The sequence below is a fragment of the Plasmodium fragile genome (genome assembly GCF_000956335.1).
Source record: "Plasmodium fragile strain nilgiri unplaced genomic scaffold supercont1.10, whole genome shotgun sequence".
In the NCBI taxonomy this organism is placed as follows: Eukaryota; Apicomplexa; class Aconoidasida; order Haemosporida; family Plasmodiidae; genus Plasmodium; species Plasmodium fragile.
In genome coordinates, this window is record NW_012192590.1 from 349,154 (window position 1) to 358,774 (window position 9,621).

The following is a 9,621-nucleotide window of genomic DNA, read 5'->3' on the forward strand; positions in this document are numbered from 1 at the left end:
TTTTTTTTTTTTTTTTTTTTTTTTTTTTTTCCTTTTCAAACTTTAACGTCAGTTTAACCAAACAAGGGGTTAATAGCCCCCCCGAACTGCAGAGAATTTTTTTTTTTTTACAAAATGGTATGCACTTGGGGGCACCCCATCCCCAACGGCTCTTCATTGTGAACCACTGTTCTAATTACATGTCTTCATTGACGCAAGGGATTTTTTCCCATTCATTAGCAGACAGAGCCGTCTGCTTTGTTCATCGTTCCTGCCGCTACACAAGAAGTGGCGTCGCAAAACAGCTCTCATGTTGCCACACCGAATGTTACACAAGTGAGGAGGTTGTGGTGATCCTTCTCTTCCGTCTAGGCAAACCCCCCCCGGCGGGCAACCCATGTTTCTTGTCGGGGATACATACACTGCGCCAAACGGTTTTACACGCACCACACACACACCAGTTTTGAGTCGCTAAGCAAACACTCATGGGGGGGGTGTAAGGGCCCTCTGATTTTATCAGTGGCTATTGCTCTGTTTAATTTTTTTTTTTTTTAAGTGATGTACAATGCGGTCAAGACTCATTTCTGCGGCTTCCCCCTTTTTTTTTTAATCTTTTTTGGGGGACGCCCCATTGTCCCCGTGGGAACCATGTGCAGTTAAAAAAAAAAAAAAAACAAGCGGTACTGTGGTGGAGCGGCAAGAGGAAACAATGGCGCCACGCGAGGGAAGAAAAAAATAAAATAAAAAAAAAAAAAAAAAAAAAAAATTAAATTAGGTCATGTTCGGTTAAACTAGGTCACACTACATTCAGTTAAAACTGCGAAAAGGGAAGAAAACACAACGAGTTACAGCAATATCATCCCATTCGCGAATCCTCCAATGGCCAAATTTCCCCACCAACGCAGCAACAACTTTTGCACGCGCGCGCCATAAGGGGAATGCCCCACGATTCGACCAATGAGCCACAGGAGAGAGGCCGCCCGCTGGAGCAACCCCCAAATAAAGTCACTCATTCGAGGAACTCCACCCAACCCAACCCTAGTTCATCGTATGCTTCAAGTTACATGCCCGTTGCTCCAAAGGAATTCAAATTAAAGGAAGCAAAGGCTTAGTGCAGCGTCCCCCCCACACATCGTCCACGTGCATAACCGGCGCTTATCCTTTTGTATGTTGCGGCAGAGGGTTATCCTTACCACACGTGGAGACAGTCTGTACATCCTCATAAAGAAATACACCCGTCACCTCCCAAGCGTAAAAGTGCAAAAATGTCGTACGGCTGTGGGACGGTGTGCCTGCCTATCATCCGCAGAGCCCTGCTGACCTTCATGGCCGTGGAGGCCACGTACTCCTCCTACGAACTGTTCCTCAAACCGGGCGCCATCTTTATGTACTATCGCGTGAGCGACATGGTAGGTTAACTTTTGGTGGCGTCAACCACGCGGTGTTCTCATTTGTCCCGCCTCCTTCGATGTCCCCCGTTGCTACATGTCTTTTATTTTTGTACCTTTTTTTTTTTTTTTTTTTTTTTTTCCCCAGCTGAATGCAGAGAAGAAGTAACCGACATAGTGGTCATCTTTACCAACGACTGTGAGAGTATGGTTCTGGTCATGTACAACTCGGCCGGAGGAACAATAATGTAAAATAAAAATGTGCCTCGAACGCCATCATGGGGATATAACAACGCCCCGTTGCTCAGGGGGGACGGGGCAATATCAGTGTGTGTGCGCTTGTGTTTCCATGTACGTAGGTATGTGTGTGCATATGCGCATTGACACGCACGCGTGAGAATACTTACGGATGATTTTGTCCCATGTCACAGTACGGTAGGTCACACCCCTCCCTGGAACAACAGACAGCGCAGTGTTTACCCAACCGTGCGTAACACATACAAATGATTTTTTTTTTTTTTTTTTATGTAAAATAACTTCATGCCGTCGTGCACGTACAACTCCACCGTAATTTGTGCGCCAACGGATGAGCCATCATGAGGCAAATTTAGTTAGTGAAGCAGCGAACGATGTTATTTTTAAATACACAGGGGAATGGTCCAGCCCACCCTTCACCGCACATTCGCGTAAACACCAGTGTGCACTGCTTCGAAGCAAACAGGTTGTTCATAATGACCTTACATGTAGAGGAAAATTAAAAAAAAAAGAAAAAAAGAAAAAGTAAAAATTAATATGCCCATTACGGTGTGATAGGAATCCCCCTTCTGTTACCCGACCCAATGTAAATTACCCATCTTCTTTGCTCAGTCGAATGAATGGACTGAGGTCACACTTTCGTGGTAGGAGGAATACGCACACTCTTTGCCGTTCCCACTGTGGATAAATTATCGCATGGATGCATTCCGTGTTTATGCCTCCCCCGTTTGTGACATTTATACGTGCATACGCACTTCGCAGAAACGAGCGCGCTATGAATTGTTGTCACGGAAAACCACTTGCGGTGAATTCCCCCGTTTGTTTGCCTTTTCTCCTTTGTAACGTTGTTATAAGGTATCACACATTGGTGGGGGAGAAAAACAAACTGGGACACCAACGTAAATAATATATATATGCTTAATATTCCGTTATGTGCACCCATATGACATCAGGTGCGCGCACGTCACACATTTATGCACATGGTATGCCTTTTGCGAGTGCTGCAAAGATGCAGTTCCTTTTTTTTTTTTTTTTTGAATATCGCCGACATTGTGAGCGCCATTTTATTGACACTCTTGTGAAAAAATAAAATAAAAAATATGACTTGTTCATAATTTATTTTTTCGAAAAAGCTTGTTTGGCTCGATAAATGGCCCTCTTTTTCTCCTGTCCTGTTCAGGCAGTTTTGTGCCGATTTTTTCTTTCAGTTTGGTTTATTTGTATCTGTTTTCTGCGCGTTCCGTCCTTACTCTTTTTCGTTGCCTGGTCGTGACTCTACGCGAGCGCCAAGCTCGGCACAGCAGCAAAGTTTATGTGCATATTTATTGTGCCACGTGGGAATACGTTATGTGCTCAGTACTCGCCCTTCGGCCCGCGTGTCATGGCTGAAAGGCATGAACTGACCCATAAGCCAATTGTGAAGAGAGAACATCGAACAATTTATGGACACAAATTCGAATGTGTTTGTGTTCTATGTGCGATAATGGAGCCTTTTTAAGAATTTGTTTTTTTTTATGTGTGCCTTTTTTAGTGGCCAGTCGTTCGTGGATTATTTTCCCCAGTGAGATTAGCCTTTTTTTTTCTTTTCTTTTATTCTTCGTAAGAGAGAGAGAGAAAAAAAAAAAAAAAAAAAGAGTTGCGAATATTTCTACAATAGTGAGTTATAAAGAAAAAAAAAAAAAAAATTGCTACATGCAGTAGTCGACATATATAGTATAGTCCATGCATATGTATGTACACATACGTTGCATACGAACGTGAACATATGCAGTGAGGCACGTGCATAAGAGAACGTACGTGCTGGGGTTACAAACATATTAGCCCGTGAGCTGCTCGCGTGTATGTATATATGTGTGTGTGTGCGTGTGCAAGTGCCGGTGCGCTGGTTAGCTACTACATGCGCGCAAATATATAATACATACGTATGCGCATAGAGGCACACGCCAAAAGTGCACTGCAGCGCTGCCTCCTAGCAACATAGCAGTAATGATAAAAAAGACTTGTATCTTCGCATGCACACGCAGGCTGCAAAAAGAATTCCCCCCTTGTTCAGGGGCATGCGTACGCGTTTTACATACGTATGAGCCGGGGTAAAACACAGGTGCATATGCGTGTAAGTGGGTACATGTGTGGATGATTATGCGCGTCGCCCCCGGCAGACGGCGTTTACTCCTTTTTTGTCTTCCTGTATTCCTCTATCTCCTTGGAGTACCTGACTTTGTCCAACTGCGCTTTTTTTTCGTACGGAGTCTTCTGAGCGGCGCTTAACTGCCCCCAGGCCGCTCCAACCAACTTGCCCACTTGCGCAACATCTTTGGCGAGCTCTGGTCTCTCTTTGATTAATTCGAGTCGTTTGTCCTTGACATAGAACATGTATGCTGACAGGGCTCTCTTTGGAGCTAAGGGGTCCTTCTTTTTCCGTTTGTTTTGCTTTTTTAAAACTTTCTTTTGAGATTTGGCTGCCATTTTATTACTCTGTGTTGGGAGGAGAACAAAAAGAGGAGCACCACATGAACAGATGCCATAAGAAAAGGAAGCAACACAAACAAAAAAAAAAAAAAAACGTGAGCACAAATATTTGATCACTTTTGTATGAACGTGCAGGTAAAAAAAAAAAAACAAAAAAAAAAAGAAGACGCGACGCAACACGATAACAACGTAACAACATAACGTGGCGCAAACGACGGGGCATTTTTCAGAGCAATTACGATTTGCTCGTAAAACGTAAAGCAGCATTATGATGAGGTGTCCACTGCGACAAACCACGTGCACGCAACGGTGTTACACATGTCTACATAACATTGCGCGTTCCTGTGCGCGTGTTAACTCGTATACGCACGGAGGAGGAAGAATGACACGAAGACATAATCTATGTGACCACCACGAGGGCGCATCACGGGGGATGGGAGGTACTCTTTACACATAAGTAGCTAGCTCTACATATATAGGGTCACCTCCATCCAGTAGGCCATGGAGCAGCTGGCCCGCCTTTGTTCATATGGAAGCAAGCAACACAGGTTATGTAGGAACGACGTTGGCAGCTTTGGTAAAGCATGGGGGAAGCATAAATGAAGGTGCGTAATATTAGCGACACGAATTACATATGGGTTTGTCGTTTTGTTGTCATTTTTGTTGTAATTTTTGTTGTCATTTTTGTTGTAATTTTTGTTGTCGTTCTGTTACCATTTGTTTCTTCGTTACAGTTGTTTATTCGTACGTTTGTTTTTTTCCCGTTCGGAAGTCCCAAGGGAAGATTTAAAAATGTGGAAATTGTGTGGAAAATGGAAAAAAAAAAAAAAAACACGTGGTGGGGGAAAAAGGGGAAAAAAACAGGGGGACACAAAATGACAGAGATGGAAAAGAAATTTTCTTTTAATATTTACACAAGGGGTCATTAAGTGTAGTATGTATTTTAATTTTTAAAAAATGTTTAAAATGCTTGCGGTGTGAACACAAGTGTATGCATGTACAGGTATGACCATATATCTGTATGGATTGGGGGCAACAAAAAAAAAAAAAAAATAATAAAAAAAATAAACACGGGGGGTACAGCATGCCAATTAAACTTTAACTTTTGCTTTAACACCATACTCGGTTCAAATGCAACGCAACCCACTTGGAACTGATTTTAACGACCGGGACAAGAAAGTCAACAAAGGCAGCCTCGTGAGGGACGGTGGACATGCACAGACGCGGCAGATATGGGCGTCCCACTTTGCCATGACACGTGTACTGTTCGAAGCAACTCGTGAAAGGGTTGTGGGTTGCTGGCCTCTACAGGTTCCTATTTATTGCCTTACAGATGTACCTACCGAGGTTGCGCTTTTGTTTTTTTTTTTTTTTTCTTTTCGTGTGCAGGCAAATTTGCCAAATCGCTTAGCGTACGTACATGAGTGAGCCATCCACAGGGGTGCATTTGCCGACACACAAGGTATTATATTTGTGTATGCTATAAAAAAGTAATTGTTATAAAAACGTAAGTAGTTAATCAATACTTCCGGCTCTTCCCACATGATGCCATTTATTCTTTTTCGGCCTTCTGTACATCAAGCGTGTGTCAAATGCTTGTACAGGTAGCAAACATTTTTGTGTCCCACTTATCCAATTGTTCCCTTTTTTTTTTTTTAAAAAAACACCATCGCGCGTCCGTTATGTAGAGGCAGCTCACTGTCGCTGATGTGCGAGTGGAGGAAAGACATCGCGCGCTCTCTGCCCTACACGCATGGGCCACGGAGCTGGAAACATAATGCAAATATTAGAGAGTACAAATGTACAACAGTACGTTACATGCGGTGAAAAGTAACCACTGTCACCCCCCCCCCCCCTGCGTTGTCACTACAGATCGGGGGTGGTGCTATGGACAGGGTTCCAAAAAAAGGTATCATACAACATATGAATACATTTTTATTATGCACAGATAGAGGGTCATTTTTATCTGGTAACGCTACCATGTTATTAACAGGCGGAACGGAACTCGCATGTTTTTCCAACCTCCTTTCACCTATCCTTCGTTAGACTTATTCGTTTTCACCAACACGCGTCCCCCCAGACACGGGACGTGTCACAACCAATTTGCATTAACAAGGCAACACAAATGGGGAAACACTCTCAACAGAGTACCCACAAGGCGAAGGTTAAAAAAAAAAAAAAAAATTTCTTTTTTAAAGAAAACCAGTTGACCTTTACTGACATGCTTTACATAATGTATGAACGATTTAAAATTTTTACCATCACGTGGGGACAACTCCGTCCATTGCAGACGCAAAGAAAAAAAAAAAAAAAAAAAAAAAAAAAAAAGGGGCATCCATATTATCATATTTATTGGTAATACAAAATAAATGCATACATATATATTTTTTCCGCTTCATGGTGAACAACCCTCCATGGGATAATTTTCTTTTTCCCATTGTGGCTGCCAGGGGGACAGTTGTTCCTCCACTGTGGGGTAGCCAATTTGCAGAAAAAATAAAAAAAGTGCACCAGCTGCTTAAATAACGCGTGGATATATGGTAATTTTTTTGTATCGCACAAGTGCGCGCATCCGGTCCCTTGCCCACCTTTCACGGGGCAGGGAGCAAAGAAGCGAGAAGCCCTTGAGAATATTTCACTATAACCCTTCTATGGATGCAAAATGAGCACCTCTTTTTTTTTTCTCTGCGCGTGAAAGCAGGTTCTACTTTTGTTGGGGGAAAGATGGACGAGCGGCAGTGACACCAAATTTCTGATTTGGAGAACTTTCAAAAAAAAAAAAAAAAAAAAAAAAAAAAAAAACAGCTGTTTGTGATACTTTATCATCGTAGAATCAAAGAGAGGGGAAAAAAAGAAAAGAAACGAGAGCTGCGCCTCACTTTTTCTTTTCCATTTTGTGGAGCCCTTTTTATTTTATGTTCCCCTTTCATTTGGCATTTTATTTATTTATTTATTCATTCCATGCCCCGCGCCAACCATGTTTAATGCGTTTTTTAAGAGAAAAGCGACTGAACCTGAAGCGCCAAATGGAGAAAATGAAAAAAACACAGAGGAAGCAAATACAAAGGGAATAAACCACCATGGTGATGGTGAAGACGGCTCTGCGATGCAGGATGATGGACCCTCTCACGATGACAGGAAAAGAAAACAACACAAGGGAAGAGAACATAAAGACCAGGGGGAATACATGCGCAAGGGATCAAATGATGATTTTCGTAAAAAAATGAAGGACGGCCAACCGAGTGCCTTCGCCGGCAGCAGCAACGATGTTATGAATGCGGACCGGAGCTCTAGCTCGTGCGCCAAGTCGGACAGGAGTCGAGACGGGCACAGGCACAAGCGCAGGAAGAGGGACAGAAGCAGGAGTAGCAGCAGCCGACATAGAAGTCGCAGTCGAAGTCGAAGCAGGAGTCGACACAGACACAGGCACCGAAGTCGAAGCCGACACAGACACAGGCACCGACACATACATCGGCACAGGAGCAGGAGTGGGGGAAAGGGCAGCGACAGAAGCACCGACGGGGAAAGAGACAGGCATAGACACAAGCACGGACACAGAGACAGGCACAGGGATAGGGATAGGGACAGGGACCGAGATCGAGAGCGAGATAGGGACCGGGATCGCGACCGCGACAGGCACAGACACAGACACCGAAGTCGAAGCCGCAGTCGCAGCAGGCACAGGCGCAGGGACGGGAGCACCAAGAGGCTCTCCAGCGGCAGGCACGACAGAAGCAGCATAGGCAGTGCGGCAAACTCTGAACATCAGGAGAGGCGTGCCAGGAGGAACAACTCCCCAGGTAGCGAAAGCATGGATGGAAAATACAATGATGTAACAAAACGGAGTAGCAGATACTCACACAATGATGGTAACCCTTCTGAGGAAAACAATTCAGAGGACAAGGTGAATCACCATGGTGTCGCAAATGATATAGTTGGTGGAGCACAGCAACACTTAAATAATAATAAAAAATATAGTGACTCCTCTGATGGGGATAATGAAGAAGATTTGTCCGAAGGGGAAATGCTAAAAAAAGTTATGGGTATAAGTGAATTCAGTACGACAGACAATAAATGTCACAATGAGACAGACCTGTCTGGCGTTAATCGAAGGACCAAAAGGAAGTATCGCCAATATATGAACAGGCGGGGTGGCTTTAACAGACCCTTATCCCCCGCCTTTTAGTTTGGCCTCCACCAATTGCACGCTTGTACATTTTCATACTGTCACACGTGCATTATATATAGCTCACTTCCGATCACTTGCTCAAAGCAACTATGCCTATTGCGCAGAGGTGGAGGGGGGCTCCTTGCACACCCCCTCAACCTCGCAAAATTTATCTTTATGCTTCCCTTTTTTTTTTTTTTTTTTTATGTGTTAATTTACGCACGTGTAGCGATTTGTTAATTCGTCATTTGGCCGATTAGCCACTTGCACGATTGCCCATATGGGTGTAACACCTCCATGTTTGTAACATCATATTATTGTATGTAGCCGTCCTCGTGTTGTTGCATCAATTCTTTTGTACCTCCCGCGAGGCACATTTCAATTCCGAGCAAAGGAAAAAAAACGCAGCAATTCCTCGAAAAAAGCATCCCCATATTTAAATGGAATGTGGATGTGCACGCAAAGCAAGGCGCTGTAAATAATTGGATCGTTGTTTCGTGAAGGCTGAAACGGCGGAACCTCCCTGGTTTTGTGATCTTTTCCATCGCACTGGAGAGAAAAAAAAAAAATAATAATAAAATGCCGCTCTGTTACGGCAACTCTATCTCGCATTTTCGTACAAGCTAACGAGAGCAAACGAGAGCAAATGTGAACAGCTGAAAATTGCTATTGTCGATGGTAGGAACAGCTTTACTGGTCACCCTACCATGAGCTCTTCCACTCCGCGTAGCAACTTTGCTCCTCAAGTTAGGGAATGAGCAATTAGGTGTTGCATTTTTTTTTATGAACCAGTCAGGTTTTTTTTTTTTTTTTTTTTTTTGAATAGCTAGCTGAGGAAAATTCCGTTGCACACAGGAAATTCGACGTTTATTTCCCGCGCATAAGTTCCCCATTCGCAAAAATGTTAATTCTGTAGAAAATCGAATTTTCGTTTTTGTGCCCTTGTCGTTTGTTCACACAAGTGTGGGATTGGCTGAAACCTTAGTGCTCCGCAAATTTACTTCCGTTCAGCCAAGTTATGGAGCGCACACCGAGGAGGATATCCCAACTTTCGGGAAAAGGGCCCTAGCCCCACGCTATGGTTTACACTTCGTCCCTTTTAACCTAGTTTCATTTGGCTAACGGGAAAATTGAATTTTCTTTTTATTTATTGTACAGAGCTGGCATGCATGGGTAGAACGGCAGGTGCAAAATAACCCCCTTTTTGTGGTTATGGTTGGAGGGGTTAATCGATTCGCAAAATGGTCACACAAATGGAAATTGTTTTCTTCTTTCTCATTTTAAGAAACGTCGTGTAATTCGCAAAAAAAAAAAAAAAGTTTAAATAAAATGTGTTTTTTTTTTTTTAGCAAAAGGCACTAA

General features: G+C 43.3%; 3 protein-coding genes across 3 annotated transcripts; 2 read left to right on the forward strand and 1 right to left on the reverse strand.

The window, feature by feature from the left end:
- Positions 1-1,244: 1,244 nt before the first annotated feature.
- AK88_01240 (uncharacterized protein) lies at positions 1,245-1,619 on the forward strand (the record flags this gene model as incomplete). Its single annotated transcript, XM_012478876.1, has 2 exons — positions 1,245-1,392; positions 1,516-1,619. 2 exons carry the CDS (start codon positions 1,245-1,247, stop codon positions 1,617-1,619), a joined length of 252 nt encoding a protein of 83 aa, XP_012334299.1.
- A 2,169-nt stretch (positions 1,620-3,788) lies between these two features.
- Positions 3,789-4,088, reverse strand: AK88_01241 (uncharacterized protein; the record flags this gene model as incomplete). Its single annotated transcript, XM_012478877.1, has 1 exon — positions 3,789-4,088. The coding sequence occupies one exon, from the start codon at positions 4,086-4,088 to the stop codon at positions 3,789-3,791; it is 300 nt and encodes a 99-aa protein (XP_012334300.1).
- Positions 4,089-7,068: 2,980 nt separating this feature from the next.
- AK88_01242 (uncharacterized protein) lies at positions 7,069-8,277 on the forward strand (the record flags this gene model as incomplete). Its single annotated transcript, XM_012478878.1, has 1 exon — positions 7,069-8,277. The coding sequence occupies one exon, from the start codon at positions 7,069-7,071 to the stop codon at positions 8,275-8,277; it is 1,209 nt and encodes a 402-aa protein (XP_012334301.1).
- Positions 8,278-9,621: the final 1,344 nt, after the last annotated feature.